General features: G+C 39.3%; 1 protein-coding gene across 6 annotated transcripts in view; it reads left to right on the top strand.

The window, feature by feature from the left end:
- POMT2 (protein O-mannosyltransferase 2) overlaps window positions 1-20,644 on the top strand; it is a 45,647-nt gene that overhangs the window by 20,285 nt on the left and 4,718 nt on the right. For 5 of the 6 annotated variants that reach the window (XM_042437747.1, XM_042437728.1, XM_042437737.1 and 2 more), the window contains 10 exons: window positions 1,752-1,818; window positions 3,462-3,531; window positions 8,484-8,562; window positions 9,993-10,144; window positions 14,053-14,144; window positions 15,387-15,463; window positions 18,477-18,548; window positions 18,646-18,705; window positions 19,037-19,142; window positions 20,428-20,571. In XM_042437747.1, coding sequence (XP_042293681.1) covers window positions 1,752-1,818; window positions 3,462-3,531; window positions 8,484-8,562; window positions 9,993-10,144; window positions 14,053-14,144; window positions 15,387-15,463; window positions 18,477-18,548; window positions 18,646-18,705; window positions 19,037-19,142; window positions 20,428-20,571 — 919 coding nt within the window. The remainder of the gene's footprint in view (window positions 1-1,751; window positions 1,819-3,461; window positions 3,532-8,483; window positions 8,563-9,992; window positions 10,145-14,052; window positions 14,145-15,386; window positions 15,464-18,476; window positions 18,549-18,645; window positions 18,706-19,036; window positions 19,143-20,427; window positions 20,572-20,644) is intronic. The other variant, XM_042437769.1, reaches the window with a different exon arrangement.

The following is a 20,644-nucleotide window of genomic DNA, read 5'->3' as shown; positions in this document are numbered from 1 at the left end:
GTGACTTGCATAATCACTTTTGGGAAACTTAGAAGACAAAATCTGTTGAGGCCTAGTCAATTTTAATTTCCAAGATATTTTCCAGTAGGAATAATAGCTGATCTGTTACCATTCCTTAGTTTCTTACTGCTGTAGATATTTCCTGAGTCTTTGCAGCCTGAAAGTTGGGGTGTCAGTTTAAGACGTACAGTCCGCCCTTCTTATACACCAATTTTTTTATACACTGATTCAAGCATCCACAGTTTGAAAATGTTCAAAAAAAGTATAAATTTCAAATATCAAACTTTGATTTTTCATTTTTTATAAGGGACACCATTTTGCTATGTCATTATATTTAATGGGACTTGAACATCCACAGATTTTGTTATCCACGAGGGATCTTGGAACCAAAACCCAGTGTATAAGAAGGGTTCACTTGTAATGACTGTATACTGGCTTCAGAATCAGAGGAAGCATGCCTCTAAATATCAGTGGCTAGGGAACAGCAGTGGGTTACACAAATACCCTGCTCCCATAGCTCCCATAGGCTTCTAGTTGGCCCTTATGGAGAATAGGTACTGGACTGAACAGGCCTTTGGTTAGTAATACTTGCTTATAAGCAGTACTGATTAAATTCATGCAGTCATAATGCTATATGTCTGCTGGGGAATTAGTTCCTTTGCATGGTAGTGGTCTCAAGTCCAAGAGATTCTAAATTTCAGGATGAAAACTTGTAAAAACATAATTAAAAATCATTATTGTACTTCATTAACATCACAGTATAGGGTGAGAACAGGCAATGAGCATGACTCTATAATTAAACTTCATTGTGTAGGTAGCTGGTTCCATATTTTGCTTAATTCAAATATAGGAGACTATAGAAATATCATAAACATTGCTTGTAGCATGTTTGTATGTGCAGCACACTAACCCAGAATAACTACAGTCCAATAGAAGCTCAGCTGCTTTACTACATATCTATATTCTGCTGCTGTTCAATTATTGCTATAATACAGAATTTATTTTATATCAAAATGAATGCAAAGTGTGTGTTTTGTGTCCATTAGTGGGTTTTGCATTTTGTTTTTATACAGCCTTCTCTTCCCAACCACACACTTGCCATCCACAGATTGAAGGATCCGCAAACAGCAAGCCCCATTGCCCTTAATGGCTATGCGTGCATGCAGCCATGGCAGAGTAGCCACGCATGCACACACCATCATTGAAACCACAGGACTTGAGGTCCTGCAGGTTTTTTTTTTTTCCATCCACAGGGGTATCCAGAACAGAACCCCCACAGATACTAAGGACTGATTATAGTAGAAAAATACAAAGGATCAAGAGAAGCTAAAACCTTGTGCAAAAATAATTGATACTTCTTGAACTACTGTTTGACCTTATAAGAAATATTATTGAAATGTCATATGCGGGGTGAAACTACATCTACCAGATCAATGGAACATTATTAAGACACTGATGATTTCTGTATGGCTGATTTTTTTGGAAAACAATTTACATTTTCTTGAAACTTATGAAAAGCATTTAAAAATAAATCATTAGAGGAGTAACTGTGCATTAGTTCATCACAATGAACTGAAGTTTAATATTTTTGGTATGCAGTGACTGCAAAGCTGCTTCCTTGAGCAGTCTATAGCATTGCAGTTGTTTGTTCTGTTGTTGATTATATTTGTACAAAGAATGGGTAGCTTGCAAATAAGTAGACCAGACGATGCTTGAAGGGATGAAGTGCAGTAATTCTTATTTGTTCCTAGGTTACTGCATATTTACATAAAGACTTGAATAATTTATGGATTATAAAGAAACACAATGTGAACAAAGGTAAAGTGAGAACCAATCATACAAACTGTGTAGCTTGTTTTTTCTTTCTTCAATGAGATTTTTCTCTCTTTGCAAAAGATATTTAGGGGCTAAACAGACAGGCAAAAAGAAGTGCTTTCAGGCTGATTTGAAGGTGTGGCGTTTAGATGACACATGCCTTGGAGCCAGCAGGAAAGTGCCCTCTAGGCGCTTTATGCAGAGAAAAGCCATTTGAAAAAGACGCAGCTTTTTTCTTCTTCTTTCTGGCTTGAAGCCATATCATGTGGTCATGACATGAAAACTCCAGCTGCCTTGGGAGCTGGTGATGCTGTTGGTGGGGTTTCAGTGTGGTTTCAGAAAAGGCAGCTTCAAGCCACTTTTTCCTGCCCATTTGATTTGCCCCTTCGTTTGCTTTCTACATATATAATGATGTTCTGATTATTTATCTGATACATTTATATCAAACCTCTCTTCCAAGGAACCAAGACAAAATACATGATTTTATTTCCCCTGTTCTATAAAATTAGCCATGCTTGTTTTGATAGGGTGCCATATTTTAAAGGTAAAGGTAAAGGTTTCCCTTTGGACAAGGTTGTCAAGTCACATCTGACTGCAGAGGATGAAGCTCATCTCTACTACTAAGTCATCGGGGGCCAGCATTGTCAAAGACTACTCCATAGGTCATGTAGCCAGCCTGACTATACGGAATACTGTTACCTTCCCACCAGAGTTATCTACTTTTATCTTAGAGGTTGTTAACCACTTATTTGTTGCTCTACTGAACAGAACTAAAACCTATGGAGGAAAATTATGCATTGTGTAACAATTTTGTCTCGCTTCTCCCCCTCCGTGTGTGTGTGTGTGTGTGTGTGTGTGTGTGTGTGTGTGTAGTGGTTAGAATTTTTAAGTGTTGGGGAAATGCAGGAGAGTTGCAAATGGTAGCCAGTTACAACCCCCTCACCTCCAGCTACTTTCATAAAATTTCATGAAATGAAATACTGCAATTCTACAATCAAAGTGTGCATGACTATGGGCCGGAAGTGACAGCCTTGAAGCCACCCCTTCTGAAAATGGATTAGGGCCACAGCAACCACACAACACTGCCCCAATCGCCTTGAAGCCAGCCAAAAAAGAATCAGCGAAGATCCACTCTTTTTTTGGCTGTCAAAAAGCTGCTCCCGTGGTGTGCAGCATATAAACGCAGTGTTGCCAGAATGTCATGAAGCCGCCCACATGTAAATGTTCAGGGCCACTTCTGGATGTGCAGCATCAAAACCGCCCAAACGGCTGCATTAAAGGGCTGTCTGTTCGGCCAGTCATTGAATTCTTCTTCATTTTACTTTTAAGTGTTTCATGTTTGAGTTTCCAACTCAGTTGTCTTTTGAAATTGATGTTAGTTTTAAAAATATGATACTTCTTTCGACTTTGCATGCTCTTCCTGCTATCCCAGTGGTAATAAAATTTGTTCACTGCTAGAGCAGCTTTTCATCACAGTGATGAAATTATGAGATAGTGTTTCTATAGTTAAACTAAATAGTAGATCTAGGGAAATGCTCCATGTATATGTGAACATGTGTATACCTATATTAATATGATATTCCTTATTTTTGCATTCTTTTGCATCTTCCTCATATCTCATGCTATGACCTTTTTTGTTTCACCAGATCATTCAGACCCATCCTTCCCTTTGGAGTTTGTGAGGCATGGAGATATTATTCGCCTGGAACATAAAGAGTGAGTTGTTTAGGAAATGGAATGGATGCTGACAACTTGCTAAATTTGACCAGAGTTTGGAAAAGTTACTTTTTTGGACTTGATAGTCCTCCCCCTGAAAAAACCTTGCAAGTCTTGGATTTGTCTTAAATTGTATACTGTAGTTGCCTTGAATCCCATTTACTTGCTAATTAGCTTACTTGCTGTTCACCGCTATGATCTTTGGAATAGCAGTATATAAATAAAACAAATTATTATTATTATTATTATTATTATTATTTAAACCCAATAAATAAATAAAAAAGAAAGAAAGAAAGAAAGAAAGAAAGATTGATTGTATGAGAGTCCTGGTTTGATGATGGGGAGGGGGAAGAAGGCAGTTCCCCCAATCAGAATTATCCCCACTAAATGAAATTTTCTTTCAGTCTCCACAAATTTCTAGCATTGCAGAGAGTGACATATTAGTGATCATGATGATGATTGTTATTGTTGTTATTTCTTACCCACCTCTCTCCATGGATCGAGGTGGGGAACAGCAACAATTAACAGACACACTAGATCAGTTGAAACACATCAATTAAAATGCACATCAGTTTAAAAGGATATACAATTTGAAAGGACAGGATACACACATTAAAACAATCCACATTTAAAAATCATAATTTAAAATTCATAAAGATCATCTGGATAAGCCTGCTGGAAGAGACTGGTCTTTAATGCTGCTTTCAATTCAGACAGCGTATTCAGCTGTTGAATTTCTCCCAGGAGGTTATTCCACAGTCTAGCGGTGGCTGATGAAAAAGTCCTTTGTCTGACAGTTGCCAATCTAGTCCTGGCTGACTGGAGTAAATGTTAGTCAGAGGGCCTGAGCATACGGGGCGGATTATATGGGAGGAGGTGATCCTTTAGGTAACCTGGACCCAAACCATGTAAGGCTTTAAAGGTGACAACTAACACTTTGTACCTTGCCTGGAAACTAACTAGCAGCCGATGGAGTGATTTTAATATTGATGTAATGTGATCACTTCTGGATATCCCAGTAATCAATCTGGGTACCATGTTTTGAAGTTGCGGAAGTTTCCGAACTTGGCACAGAGGTAACCCAGTGTGCAGCACGTTGCAGAAGCCTGGCCTTGAGGTTACCAGTACCTCTGTCTTGTCTGGATTCAGCTTCAATTTGTTTTTCCTCATCCAGCCCATTACCTCTCCTCCAGACATTTATTCAAAGGAGACATACTATTCTTAACTGAGGCTGTTTTTATATTTTCTTTGTTTACACTCCCTTGGCAACTGTGCCTGCCTTTGTTTGCTTGTTTGTTTGTTTTGGGATGCCTAAGCTGTATTTTTAAATGCTCAACTGACATTTTTTACATTACTACAATGCTAGAAATTTGAGGACTGAAGAAAAAAAATTATTTGGAGGATGAATTCTTATTTGAGAGAGTGCTCTCTTTTTGCCTCTTTCTGTAGGTTATAACCCTGCAATAACTACACTTTGTCTATGATGCAGCAATTTTAGGCTGCATCAATAAAAGTATAGTGTCTAGATCAAGAGAAGTAATAGTGCCACTGTATTCTGCTCTGGTCAGGCCCCACCTGGAATATTGTGTCCAGTTCTGGACACCACAATTTAAAAAGGATGTTGAGAAACTGGAGCGTGTCCAAAGGAGGGCGACTAAAATGGTGAAAGGTCTGGAAACCATGCCCTATGAGGAATGACTCAGGGAGCTGGGGATGTTTAGCCTGGAGAAGAGAAGGTTAAGAGGTGATATGATAGCCCTGTTTAAATATTTGAAAGGAAGTCATATTGAGGAGGGAGCAAGCTTGTTTTCTGCTGCTCCAGAGAACAGGACCAGGAACAATGGATGCAAGCTGCAGGAAAAGAGATTCCACCTCAACATTAGGAAGAACTTCCTGACAGTAAGGGCTCTTCGACAGTGGAAGACACTCCCTCGGAGTGTAGTGGAGTCTCCTTCCTTGGAAGTCTTTAGGCAGAGGCTGGATGGCCATCTATCGAGGATGCTTTGATTTGCATTTCCCGCATGGCAGGGGGTTGGACTGGATGGCCCTTGTGGTCTTTTCCAACTCTATGATTCTATGAAAAGCCTCAGTGCAGGTATGCATTGTAAATTACTCTCTTTTTTTCCTGCTTCACATGTATTCTTGGTCATTTTCTGTTTGCATAGCCATCCATTTTATACAATGGAACCTCGCCTCATGCGGGGGATCCGTTCCGGAACCCCCATCCCCCACGTAAGGCGAATTCTGCCTATGCTTGAGCCTCATTCAAGTGAATGGGGCTTGTGCATGCTGCAGTGCGGTAGCGCACGTGCACCATGGGCACATGCCCCATTCATCTGAATGGGACATGGCGCCCCGCATGCTCCCACGCGGCTTTACCACATACACTCAAATCTGCGTATAGTGCGCCCGTGTATGATGCGGGCGCACTGTATTCAGAAGTTTCTTGGGGTCAGAGTAATGTGAGACTTCAGCTTTTTTGGAGCATTCCAAACTTTAGAAATGAATAAAAGGTCCAGTCATGGATTCCCATTAATCTCCACCTAGCAGTGTCGTTTGTCTGTGCTCTGGAGGCCCTCCCCCATCAGCCATTATCCCCTGGTGTTTATGTGGTAAGAATGAAGTGGAAATGTGGGGTTTGATAGTTAAATTGCATTTGGCTAAACATGGAATGCTGTGATCACTAAAATGCAACATGGGTTTCTCAAAAAATAAGTCATTCCTGACTGAATTTATCTCTCTCTCTCTCTCTCTCTCTTTTTGATGGAGTTACCAGCTTGGTAGATGAAAGGAATACTGTGGATTCATTGAGACCTTTGACAAGGTCTTCTGTGATATTCTTGCAAAAAACTAGTACACTATGGGCTAGACAATGCTACTGTTAGATGGATTTGTAATTGGTTGACTGTTGATTGGCCGAACCCAAAGTATTCTTTTCATTGTGGAAAGAAGTGACTATTGGGGTTCCACAGGGTTCTGTCCTGTGCCCAGTGCTATTCAACAATCCTTATCAGTGACTTGGATGATGTTATAGAGAGTATGCTTATCAAATTTGCAGATGACACCAAATTAGGAGGGGTAGTCAATATCCCAGAGGACAGGATCATAATTCAAAATGTCCTTAATAAATTAATAGATTAGAAAGCTGAACCAAAACTGACAAAATGAATTTCAACAAGGATGTAGGGTACTACACTTGGGCAGTAAAAATGAAGTGCACAGATATAGGATAAGTGACACCTGACTTGGCAGGAGTGCATGTAGAATGGATCTTGGAGTCAAGGTCTGCTGTCTCAGCCCAGGATTTCCTCTGCCCCTTCCCGGATTCGCCCCTTTTCATTTGCTGCCCCTCACTTCTGGAACCTTCTTCCCCCACAAGCAAGAGCCATCACTTCTTTAACCAGCTTCAAAACGGAGTTGAAAAACCATCCTGTTCAGAGAAGCCTTCCCAGGCATTGCATAATTGTCGCTTACTATTTGATGTTCTTTTGGTGCCTGTTTATCAAACCTTTCCGTATTGCTATGTATGTATATGCATTATCCTACTTGAAAGTATGTATTTTCCCTGGAAGATGTTAACCATCCCTTATGAAGCCAAGCCCTCCCTTCAGTCCATCTGCCTTGGTCCAGGCCTTGGGGTAGAGAGGAACTGCTGGACCCTCTTACCCTTCCCTCCACCATCTTCTCCTTCTGTGTCATGTTCTTTTAGATGTAAGCCCAGGGCAGGGACCGTCTAACTAAAAAGAAGTGTATGTACAGAGTGTGTAATTTACAGCGCTTCATAATAAAGGTTAATAATAATAATGGTCGTAGTGAACCCTAAGCTGAACATGAGTCAGCAATGTTATGCAGCTAGAAAAGCCAATGCAGTTCTGGGCTTTATCAATAGGAGTATATTGTCTTGATTGAGGGATGTAATAGTACCACTCTGTTCTGTGTTTGTCAGACCTCATCTTGAATACTGTGTCCAGTTCTGGGCACCACAATTCAAAAAGTATGTTGACAAGATGGAGCATGTCCAGAAGAGGGTGAGCAAAATGATGAAGGGTCTGGAAACCATGCCTTGTGAGACTTAGGGAGCTGGAAATGTTTAGCCTGAGGAAGAGACGGTTAAGTGGTGACATGGTAGCCATATTTAAACTTTTAAAAGTGTCATATAGAATAATAATAATAATAAATTTTATTTATATACCACCCTGTGGCGAACCAATCCAGGTGGTTTACAACATTAAAATAACATACAGCATAAAAACAATATATTTCCCTCCCCCCTTAGAAGATAGGGCAAGCTTATTTTCTGCTGTTCCAGAGACTAGAACACAGAGTAATGGATTCAAACTACAGGAAAAGAGATTCTACCTAAACTTTAGGAAAAACTTTCTGATGGTGAGAGCTGTTTAGCAGTGGAATACATTGCCTGGGAGTGTAGTGGAGTCTTCTTTTGGAGCTTTTTAAACAGATACTGGATGGCCATGTGTTGGGAATGCTTAGATTGTGTGTTCCTGCATGGCAGGAATTTGGACTGGATGGCCCTTGTGATGTCTTCCAACTCTATACTGCTATGATTATATATCTACTTCAGATCTCACCTATAAACATGGGTGGATCACAAGTAGCCGGATGGGATGGCAGCATATGTCCCTGTTGCCCTTCAGACATACCATTTTAGAATGCTTGAAGGAGTTCTAAATTTCATGGTTGAATCTCCTATTAGTGCCACAGGATTCTGTGTTTGGTAAAAAAAAAGACTAACATGGGTGCATATCTGCAAGTGTTTAACCGTGGAGGAAAAGAAAACATGCACCTCACCGTAAATGATCGTCGTAACATTTTGCATCTTGGCTAATATGCAGAGCATCACTATATTCCAGCATATTTAACTGAGTTAAAGATAATTCTCAAAATAGTCAAAAAGTATAAAATCAAGCAGCTAGATTTTATTTTAATTTCAGGACTTCTAGAAACCTGCACAGTCATCAACATGAAGCCCCCTTGACAAGAAAGCATCTTCAGGTTACTGGGTATGGCATAGTAAGTGAATAATGATGATGCTTGATTCTGAATGCCAACTGGAATATAGACCAAAAGTGAAAGTATATGTTTCCTTTTATCTTCTTTCTAAATTTATGGTTCTTTGAGAACAGGGAGGCTGTAACAGATTCACATGTTTCTTGCTATCAAGTTGGCTGTAACATGGCAATATTATGAATGAGAGTCTTAAAAGATCCTACTCAGATCTTGCAGAGTATAATGTGATCCTCTGCTTTTCCTAATGCCCTCAATATCATCTTTTCCAGTGAGTCACGGTATGTCCAAAATATGATATCCTGAGTTTACTCATTTTTGCTTCTAGTTAGACGTCATGCTCTCCCATTTTTTATATTTTTAGGTGATTAGAAAAATGCGTTGTGACATTCTCTTATAATGAAAGAAAAATCAGGTGGTACCACATCTAATAAACTACATTGAGAAATCATAGGCACAAAGCAGAATTTAGTTTCAATCCTATCTATAGCAGCCCTGGCCCTCGAAGTCTTAAGACTATGTAAACCATTTTACTGATTCTTACACTCTTCAGAACTTTTGTTAACCGCCCTCTAGTTACCCCGACTCATGGTGAGCCTGTGGGTGAGACATCTCCAAGCCACCCTATCCTCCACTGCTCTGCTTGAGTATAGGCATCTTTCTGCTGCCTTCCACCTTTTCTAGAATTATTGTATTTTTGAGTGATTCATGCCTTCTGTTATTACATGGCAATTTGGCTTCTTCCGATTTAAGATGGAAGATGTGGAGTCATTGTAAAATCAGTTTTCCGTTCATTCTAATGAAGTGAAGATCTGTTGGCAACTGGGGATATACAACTGCTTTATTTAATAATTAGTTAATTAAATTTAATGTGTATCTTGCCTTTTTCCTTGTAGCAGCGTAGTGCAATAAATACATTTATGAGCTGTAGAGAGAGGGGATGGGAACAAGAATACCAGCTCTCTGGTAAAAAATGAGCAAAAAATAGGTTCTGTACCTTAGTTTTTGTTGTTGTTTTTCTTTAATGCAGGTTGTGTGTTACATAAATGTATTCTGGCAATAGCTAGATGTTGCTCAGGGTGAACTTTATGCATATTGAGAGCTCAATCTGGATGCTTTTTGGTGCTAGGTGTTGAGACACACACATTTATACCAACTTCTATTCATTTTCACAAACTTTGTATATATCAGTAGGAAAAATAAATATATTCTTCTTTTTTGCTGTTTTTCACCACACTACACTCCATCCCTGCAAATCCTGAACACAAGCACACAATGTAATTCTGGTATCAGATGCTATTTTTAAAAAGGTAATTCTGAGGTGTCTTATTAATTCCTTTCTGGTACAAGTAATGGCAGGAAGCTTCAGAAGGCATCTTTCCACAGTACTTAAACAAGTACTTGGTGGTTTTCCCTTTGAAATGTTTGTTTCATAGAATGGAACTGGGGACTCCAATGATTTCTGGCGAATTGAGGTTGTAGGAAGAAAAGCTGGGAAACGTATCAAAGTCCTACGTAGTCAACTCCGACTGATTCATCTAGCTACTGGCTGCATCTTGGGTTCAACTGGAAAGACGCTACCAAAATGGTAAGTGTGAGAAAGCATATGTGGAAGTATGTTTACATGGATTTTTCATTATTAATTTATGAGTAACATAAAAGAGACATAGTGTGGTGTAGTGGCTTGAGTGTTGGACTAGGTTTCTGGGAGACCAGGATTTGAATCCTGCTTGGTCACAGAAACTCATTGCATGACCTTGGTCAGATCACGTTCTCTCAGCCTCAAAGTGAAGCAATGGCAAGCCCCCTCTGAACAGATATTGACAAGAAAACCTCATGATAAGTTTGTCTTAGGTTTGGCATAACTTAGAAATGATTTGAAGGCACACATTTATATCCTGGCTTTCCTGAAAGGGACTCAAGACAGCATACTGTATATACTCATGTATAAGTCTAGAAATTTTCATCAAAAAATTGACCCCAAAAACTTAGGTCAACCTATCAATGGGTCAGTGTAAATACTATACTTTAACTTTTATTAAAAAAGGAACCATCCCCTGGTGAAAGGCAAGAGTGCAATCTGTCCTGGAAGCACTGACCTCCTCTCTCTACTCTCTCTTCTGTCCAGCCTTTAGTGTGAGCCAAAACAGTTATGCCTGACATAATATTGTAGGTTCTTTGGCATTGTTTTCCTTTTCTTCATCATTTAGATCCTTTGTTGCATGTCCCTAAGTTTTACCCTCATCCAAGGGTCAAATCAATATCCATAATTTTGCCCCCAAAATCTGCCCTTGACGAGTATATATGGTACATAGCTTTTCTCCTCTCCACTATATGCTCACAGCAATAGAGTGTAATTAGGTCAATCAATTCCCTGTTTCAGTGAGAGAATGAGAGTGTAGATCTTTTCAAGTTTTAGTCCAGCACGCTAACCATTACACCACGCTGGTTCTAGATCTTTAAAGGGATAGGAGTGACATCTAAATCCAGTCTGAGGGAAGACACCTTTTGCTTCTTTGCAACACAAGAACATATATGTATACACTTGCTTTTGAGGGTGCAGTTTTTCAGAGAGCAGATACACTGCTGGAAGGTTCTTATTTATATAAGACTTGTTTACTTCAAGTAAAATTAAAAGCAAAAGCAATAACACTACCATTACTATAGTTTCAGAAAATTGCTACTCCAGCATGGTTGCAGATTTTTTTTCTAGCACCAAATGTAGTTATGTGTCAGGCCTGAATATGAGCCAAAACAATCCATGAAGTTTTTCCCTAGATTTTCTGTTGGTAAATTTTCTGCCACTCAGTCCCAGAGGAAATGTGAGAAAAAGGGTAAGATAACAGGGAATATGGACACAGTGGTTGCTATATCTAGTATATGAGTTTGCCTCTATTCTTTCTGCGTTAATTGGTTTACTAAAAAAATTTATGCCACATGCATTTAATTTTTTTAGATGTTGCAATTTCATTCTAATTCCTTTTGAGTACATTAATAGGCATGAGCTTCTTGTCTATTTTATGTATTATTTTTCATTGCCACATATCAGTCCCTCTGTTCCTTCTTCAGTGTAGTTTTGCTTCAGTATAAATCTCTCTTTTCTTTTCGAAAAGCACTATGGCGAAATAGTCATTTGGTCCAGAGTTATTCAGGAAAGGAAAGTTTGGCAAAATAGTTATTTGGTCCAGAGTTAATCTCTTTCTTTGTTCAATATTGTGTGTATTTATTTACTATAAAGTCTCTTGCCACATCTTATTCTAAGGTACGTTAACTTAGGGAAATTCACAGATTAAAGGTTTCCTGCCAGTCCTCCCCTGAAGCTACCTGAAGTTCCCATACCTTTTTTCAGAGGGTTGGGAGGGCCCTCCTGAACAATATGAGATGGAAAGTCGAAGGATTTTATGGCTGGCATCCATAGTTTTTTGTGGGTTTTTCGGGCTATGTGGCCATGTTCTAGAAGAGTTTCTTCCTGACGCTTCGCCAGCATCTGTGGCTGGCATCTTCAGAGAATGCTTGCCTGGAAAAAATTGTGTGAGCCTGGGAATGCAGGAGTGATTTGCATGTGTATTGTTCTGTTGCTGACGGCAGGCCTCAGGCTGGGAGGCTAATGCAAAAGAGGATTAATGTCTGCTAATTGCTGATCATTATCGCAGAGTCCTCATTTTGCTCTTCTTCAGAACTGGTAGCCAAATTTTGTTCACTTTAAGGGTTTCTTCTTTCCTGTTGAAGTTGTCCAAGTGTTTGTGGATTTCAATGATTTCCCTGTGCATCCTGACATGGTAGTGGTTGCCATGGTCCAGAATTTCAGTGTTTTCAAATAGTATTTTATGCCCATGATGGTTTGTGGCATGTTCTGCTACTGCTGATTTTTCTGGCTGGCCCAGTCTGCAGTGTTTCTCGTGTTCCTTGATTCTTGTTTGCACACTGCGTTTGGTGGTCTCTATGTAGACTTGTCCGTAGCTGTATGGTATGTAGTAAACTCCTGTGGCTGTGAGAGGGTCTTTCTGGTCTGCGGTAAAAGTGAAGACAAGCAGCCACCAAAAGGGAAGGTATTTTTACCATACATCAAAGGAGTCACAGACAGAATAGGCAAAGTGGTGAGGAAGCACAACCTTCAAATGGTTTACAAACCGACGAAGAAAATCCAGCAAATGCTTTGCTCAGCCAAGGACCAGAGACCAAAGAACCAGAGAGCATGTGTGGGAAACAGAACCCCTTTCAGACACTTTGTCCTATCTCTGTCTACCCACTAAGAGTATCCCTCAATTACTTTGTAAGAATTGGTCCAAGGATGAGTTTGATCCTAGATATCTTTCAGTCACTAAGGCATTTAATTTAAAACTGCTAGCATACTGAGCAATAGAAAAGGAATTCTTTTATTCTAGCTTGTTCCCACTTCAGAAGTCAGTAACTGGTATGAGGATGTTTGACATAGGTCCAAAACACACTGCAGAAATAATTCAGTTTGAGATGGCTTTAACTCTGGGAATTGTAGTTTATTGTGGCCCCAGAACTCTCTGACAGAGAAGGCTAAATGTCTCACAAAACTACAATTCCCAGAATTCCCTAGCATTGAGCCAAGGCAGTTAAAGAGGTCTCAAATGGGATTATTTCTGCAGTGTTTTTTGGACCATATATAAAACCTAGTTTTACATTAGTTTGAAAGACTTGGGAACCTAACAATCAGGATATTTTTTCCTAGTAAAGGTTTTTTAAATGGGAATGGAAGTTATATGTGGTTTATTTTTTACAAAACATATTGTATGGAGTATGAGCTATTTAGCTGTGGCAGTTGCTGGGTATTGAAATAACCATTTTTTCCACCAGGAGTAAATATTATTTTTAGTGAGGTCACATGGATGTAGGTAATCCTATCCTAAGGTTACCTGCCTGATTTACAGTGTTTGTGAAAAAATATGTGATTCACCCTTTGGACTGGATAAAACATATTTATGGCTCCCTGCCAGATATATAAAGAACTCAGCTCCGTTTTGTAGAGTTTTTGATGTTCATGTGATCAAGATCAGATGTGCATTGTCTCTTCCAGTCAGATTATTGCTGTTGCTTTTTAAGAGGCATTCTAGTAGTGAGTTTGTGTATGGATGCAGAGGAACCTTTTCACATCTTGGGTCCCTTCAGACATGGTGGGCTACAACTCCCATCATCCCCAGCTATGCCATTCTTTGCAGTTATATGTTGCCCATGCTGGCTGAGAATAATGAAAGTAATGGTCCAGCAGACCTGGAGAGTACCAGGTTAGGAAGAGATAAGTTAGATGTTTACATTAAGCAACTAGAAAGTAGATACATCAGTACTTAACTTAGACATGTAGTATCTTCTAATTCTCTTTTAATAGGCTTTTTGTGAATTCTGAAAGGCCAGTGTTTTCTGGAAGTGTATTTGTGAGAAGTATGTTCCATAAAGTCATAGAATCTGATTGCCCACTGGGATGAAGTTTTGTTGATGACTGACTGATGATAGTGGTCTCTTTTGCAGGGGCTGGGAGCAAGTGGAAGTCACTTGCACTCCATATCAGAAGGAGAATCCTAATACTCTCTGGAATGTTGAAGATCACATCAATCCTAGATGTAAGTGGATGAATGTATCCTTTTAGTGTAAAAGGATTTAGATCTTTCTTTCTTTCTTTCTTTCTTTTTTTGAATGTATGTTCGTGAGTTTTAAATACCCAACTACTATAAAGCAGTCAAGGCAGTCATTTGGAATTCCATAAAGCTTCGGTCCAGGCTGTCTGAAAGACTGTATGATCCTATTCAAGACTTAAGAACCATGGGAGAGGGCTTCCTCTTTCTCCCATCACCCTTAAAGGTCCATATGTTGAAGACACACGAGGACCTTCTCAGGGGCTGATTCTGGGCTATGGAATTCACTTCTGTGGGAAGTTAGGCTGGTCCCCTCTCTGCTGCCTGGTAGAAAAAATGGTTTTGTGATTTGGGTGTTGGACTACAACTCTGGAGACCAGGGTTTGATACCCAGCTTGGCCATGAAACCCACTGGGTGACTGTGGGTAAGTCACATGCTCTCAGCCTCAAAGGAAGGCAATGGCATACCTCCTCTGAACAAATCTTGCCAAGAAAACCCCATAATAGGTTTGCCTTAGGACAGTGGTTCTCAGCCTTCCTAATGCCGTGGCCCTTTAATACAGTTTCTCAAGTTGTGGAAAATTATTTTTGTTGGTACTTCATAACTGTGATTTTGCTACTGTTTTCTGATGGTCTTAGGCGACCCCTGTGAAAAGGTTGTTCGACCCCCAAAGGGCTTGTGACCCACAGGTTGAGAACTGCTGTCTTAGGATCACCATAAGTCAGAAATGATTTGAAGGCACATGAAACACACACAAGGTTGTGCAGAGAGGTCTTTTTATGTGTGTCTGTGTACACACTGTTTTTATCTAATGCAATGTTTTAAAATGATTTTATACTTCTACATTTTTTAATACTAGCTAATCAGGTTTAGCTCGGTTTTATTTTAAAGTTGTAAACTGCCTTGGGTCCCATGTTAGGACAAAAGCAAGATACTAAATAAATAAATACTTGAAGTTTTTTCCTAAAGGTTGGATTGGGGTGTAGTTTGGTCTATCCACAGGAAATGATCATGTGATCCAAATTTTGTGATTTCAAAGGCAGTGATGGGATAGAGAAAAGATTAGGAAGATTGGGATACTGCGTTCCATAGATTTTTGCCTCTTTACACCATCTGGACTATGGTGCCCACACTGATTTACAACTAAATTGAATTTAATGCAAATTTCAATATTCTGCTTAACTAAACAACCTTTTAAATTCTATTCTGAATTGTTTTCCTTTCTGTAGTGCCGAATATCAGTTTGGATGTTCTGAAACCATCCTTTCCAGAGATTCTGCTGGAGTCTCACATGGTTATGATCCGAGTAGGTAGATTGGCTTGGATTCTTCATTTGCTTGTTCATTTACATTTATTCATCTATAGCAAAATGAAATGGAAAATAAATACTAAAAGTGTGGTAGCTGTACCTGCCTGGCTCATACCTGGAATAAGAGAAGCTTAATGCAATCCAAGAGGTTTATATTCTGAAATGAATTCAGTTTTAACGAAAATCTGAAGCAATAACTTATTTGTGAGCTCTAGTTTCTGTGTGCATTACTACTCTGTAAGGGGTTCTTTATAATTAGAGAAATCTTAAATACCCTTTAAGATATGAGAGTGCCACTACATTTGATAATGCTGATGAGAGCAACAGTACAACTGCTTGCCACAAAAGAGGATTAATGCTAATTTGCACTCCTTTATTTAGTTATCCTCCCATTTGCCTGACATACATAGCATTGCTCAAAATCTTAGGGAAATTTGATTCTCAGTCAAGCTGGTGGAAAAATGGAACAAAGTGAAAACATGTCTATGATGACCTTAACTAGGGAGCAACAAAACCTCAGAGTTCCAGTTCTTCTGCTTATCAGTGAGCATTCTCTTACAAAAAAAGAATCATGGGAAAGTGCTTGTTGAAATACGTTTTTCCTCTCAAATCTCTTATTAATGTCTGATTTAAAAATTAGAACCAGCATAAAAATTGTCTTTAAACACTTTAAGACTGAGTCTATTCACCTATAATGTACAGTAGTCTTCTTCACTTTTTTCATTTTTATTGCCTTACATTGCTACTAAGAGATTTAAATCAGTATTCCTTTTTATAATAAGAAACCAAGAATTTGCTGCTGTTAAACGAAATTCTGGTTTATTTTTCCTCCTTGTAGCATGGGAGAAGGAAAGGGACCTGGGTGATTTCACAGACCAATGATTTACTTGGGCTTTCTGCATTTACCGTAGCTTTAGCTTTATGTGCAATTAGTTCCATGGATTTGGAAGGAACTAATTTTGTTTCTTTAAATTTAAAGGTGTTTTCTGTCCAGAGTGGAAGCCAAAGTGATGTGTACAAAATATACATTGCTGACAATAAAGAACTGGAAATAACCATTGGGTCAATAAAAGCCTGAAGGCATTTTCACTTTGGGGAAGCCTCAAAAGCATTTTCATGTGAATTGTCGTATCCATTTTTTAAAGATGGCTCCACTAGTGGGCAATATGAATATATTTGTCAAGGAAGAGCAGTATTTCTAGGTGCGTGTGTGTATACATATGCATGTTCCTCCTATCTTTTGTGCTAATTAATTATCTGAAAACTGCTTTCCTGGATCAGACTAAAGGTCCATAGACTTTAGTAATCTGTCTCCACTGGTGGTCTGACCATGTTCCTTCCTGGGAAGCTCACAAGCAGGATTTTGAGGCAGATAACCATCTTTTGCCTTGTTGTTTGTTTCCTTGAAGAACAAGAGAGCATGCATTTGCAGAAAATGTTTTGGAAAAAAGGAATATTAATGAAAATACTGTTGTTTTCTGGAGCTGTGTACTCCAGAATCCCATTGTGCCTAACAGTTTTTACCAGTTTGAAAGGCTTTGGGCCCTATGTGTTATGTCTAGTGCTCCGGTAGTGTGGAGGGTTATGGATATACTATAATGTAAATTGTCATTAAATAAATGGTACCCAGCCTGCTTTCTTAATAAACTGGTGTGGTAGCTGTTCCTATAAATTAGCAGTGAGCAACAGCAGAGAATTAGGGGGCAGGCAGTTTTCATCTTCATACTCCTTTAGGGGCTGCAGTGGCACTCCTGATTCAACTGGAATTGATCTCATAGCATCTGATTTATGTTTTGGTTGGCTTTATTTATTGGTTGGCTTTATTGATTTATTTTTGCCAGTTTTGGGTGGGTGAGTAAATTTGAGTATTGTAGGATTCTTGCAGGATTGTAGGAACTAGGCTACTGTGTTTTACAGTAGTTTTGACATATTTTGGTGAAAAAATGGCAGTAATTAAGAAGGAAGAATTCAGGTGAGTTACTGTAGTGGCTTCAGGATCTGCAAAATAGGACCTTGCTGTTTGCATGTATTCAACAGATTGCACTTTCCACACCTGGCTATAGATACAAATAATAATAATAAGTTGGAATATGGTATGTTTAGCTTTGCTTGTTGTTGAATTTATACTCTCTTTCCCTACCATGTGCATACAGAATCTAAAGCTTGTCTATCTCTGATTTAGCCACAAAGCCTCAGGTCTAAACCAACATTGTTGCTTCCACATTATGAATGTGAGGTGTTCCACCTTCTTCTGTTCAGCTGCGTCCCAAATTCTTGTGGCACTGACTCATCACTTAATGCTTGTGGCACTAAGAAGCCATTGGACATCTGAGGATACTTTATATTGAAGTGTAAGGCCCTCCAGGTTGTTGGTCTACAGCTCCAATCATCTTTGACTACTGAGCATGCTGACGGGGCTTCGGGAACTGGGAGCCCACCAACATTTGCACAACGACAGGATCGCCTACTGATTTAAAAGCGTATGAATCATGTTTTCAGAAAGTTAGCCTAGGACGTGAGATAGATTTTTCCAATAAGAGAGACTTATCATATATATACAAGTGCAAGTTTGTCAAGTAAGTTTATCAGTGGCTACTGCATGGTACCTAAAATTGCAAATTTTAGATTGAGAACCAGTTCTTTGCAGGAAACAGTAGAACAAAACTGTTATCTTCATGTACTGGATGGTGAGTTTGCCAGAGCATCTTTGTGAGATAGGCCTCTAATCTGATATGGCACTGCTGCTCTTATGTTCTTAAATGGAAATTATGCAAGTTTCTATAACAGTGTATCAGGGAAGATATTTAAAGCAGGAGTAGGGAGTGCAGGGCTTTCCAGATGTTGTTGGACTCCTATTCCAATCAGTCCTAGTCAGCATAACCAATGGAGTAGGATCATCGAAGCTGCAGTCCAGCAATATCTGGAGGGCCACATTTGCCAACTCTGATTTAAGAGGAGTTATGAAGATCTTACAACACAGAAATGAGTATAGCTTTTCTTTGTCTTGTAGGGAAACAGTGGCCTCAAGCCAAAGGAGAATGAAGTCACATCCAAACCCTGGCATTGGCCCATCAATTATCAGGTATGGAGGCAAAAATGACTCTTGCATGTTGAGGTTTTTGGATTTGTCTCCTTTTTAAGACAGGATGAAGGCCTGATTTTGATTGCTTTCTCCATAGGGCCTCCGTTTTTCTGGAATCAATGAAACAGACTATAGAGTTTATTTACTAGGAAACCCGGTAAGTACAATTTGGTTTGGTTCCTCCATTTGGGGTGGGGGAATTTTTAGGATCCCTTGAATAGGTAGCTTCCTTGCTCCACAGCTCTTCCTCTCATTCCCTCTTTAGTTCTCAAAGATATATCTGCGTTAGTCTGTAAGAAGAGATAGAGGGATCCAGTAGCACCTTTGAGACTAATTGGAGGAAAAGGTCAGTTAAGCTCTTCATTCAGTTTAGTCACAAAAGTGTTACTGGATTCCTTCATGTCTTTTTATTCCATCTCAATAGTTTCTGTGTAGTTTTATGGTACCTTCTGTGCATCTTTGTCTACCTGCAAGGCTTTCCCTCACAGGTGATCTGGTGGATGAACTTAATCACAATTGGATTATATCTCTTCATGACAATATTTGTATCTGTGGCCATGAAAAGAGGAGTCCAGCTGACAGCTGAGCACAAAGGTAATATAAATTTTCCAACATGCTATGCCCCTTGACACACGGTGAGGGGTGAGGGAAGTCCTGAGTATGATATCAAAAAGAACATAATTAAAAATGTTGGAGACCTAAAATTACAAAGGACATTTTCCTGAATGCTTTGTGGCTTCCCCAGAATGCTTCAAAATGCTGATTTTCAGGTCAGTAAGAAGATACAGATTGGAAGGAAAGACCAATTTGGATGTGGCAGTATTTACACATATGCACACTTAGGGTTCTTTGAATTTCAGCCTGTGATTTTAAGATGGGTTTTAGTCTTTTATGGCCAAAGGAAATAAATATTCGTAAAAAGAAGGGGAAATTCTGTATGGTAAATGTTTGTTCACATTTCCTTTGGAGACATATTTTTTGTGAATTCTGAAAGGCCAGTGTTTTCTGGAAGTGTATTTGTGGAAATATTTATGAGGGAAAAAAAAGAATTGGTGATTGGTCCAGGAGCAAGAGATTTAACAGCTGAGAACCCACAAGTCTTATGTATACAGCAGGTGTTGCTACTGCTTACTGCAGTGGTGTTCCAGAACTTTCTGTGGCTCAAGAGAAGGAATGTAACCTGAGAGATTAGTTCTCAGAGCTTATATTTTTGGAATATTTTTTGTCACTCCTGATGTGGTTACTTCTTAGGAGGCTTTGTGGTCTTCCTGAGCCCCACCTAAAGGGTAATCTTCTACTGGGTTGTCAAATGCTATTCACTGGTTTTACTTATTGTGCATACTGATTCCTTTACACATGCACACAGTTATATAAAAATGTGACATTGTCCATTAGAAAGATTGAGGAAAAGTTACATTCTGGTGGCTCCAACCTTGTTGTTTCCACATGGAAGCATCAAATGAAGAAATTCCTCTCTTCCTTAACTTTTCATGATGGTCTGTGGAATGCTTTCTTAACCAGGATTAGTTTGGATTTGTAGCAGTTGCTGGTATGCACACTAGAAGCAAACATGTTTACTTGGCAGATTACTGTGGGGCATATATCAGCAATGCTCTTTTCTTCTAAGCCCTGGACTGATAAAGTACAGTGGTGCCTCGGGTTACGAAATTAATTCGTAACGCGGCCGCTTTCGTAACCCGAAAAGCCTTCGTAAGCCGAGTTGGATATTAAAACAGAGAGCATTGTATCTTATATACACCATGAAACCAGATCCTGCAGGCAGTTGAAAACAAATGTTTACAGTTTGGTTTGAGAAGAATGCAAGAAATGTGGTTTGTGTACACGGACCTTAGCTCTATGCATATGTGTTGTGTTCCAGAGCTCTCTGAAGTCCTGCTAAATGGTGGAGGGAAGAGTTATGCTGGGATGGCTTCTTCATTATCTTCCTTTCTTCATGATGGGACGCGGGGTGCTCTATTTTCTCATTATTTTCCTGCCATGCTTTTCTCCACTATGTTGACAGGTATATTTCACAAGTCTTTTACACAGCAAGAACCTAATGCCATGGTAGACTCGATTTTACATTTGATGAGACT

Source organism: Sceloporus undulatus, chromosome 1, assembly GCF_019175285.1.
Source record: "Sceloporus undulatus isolate JIND9_A2432 ecotype Alabama chromosome 1, SceUnd_v1.1, whole genome shotgun sequence".
Classification (NCBI taxonomy): Eukaryota; Metazoa; Chordata; class Lepidosauria; order Squamata; family Phrynosomatidae; genus Sceloporus; species Sceloporus undulatus.
This window is presented reverse-complemented; position numbering and strand designations above follow the sequence as displayed.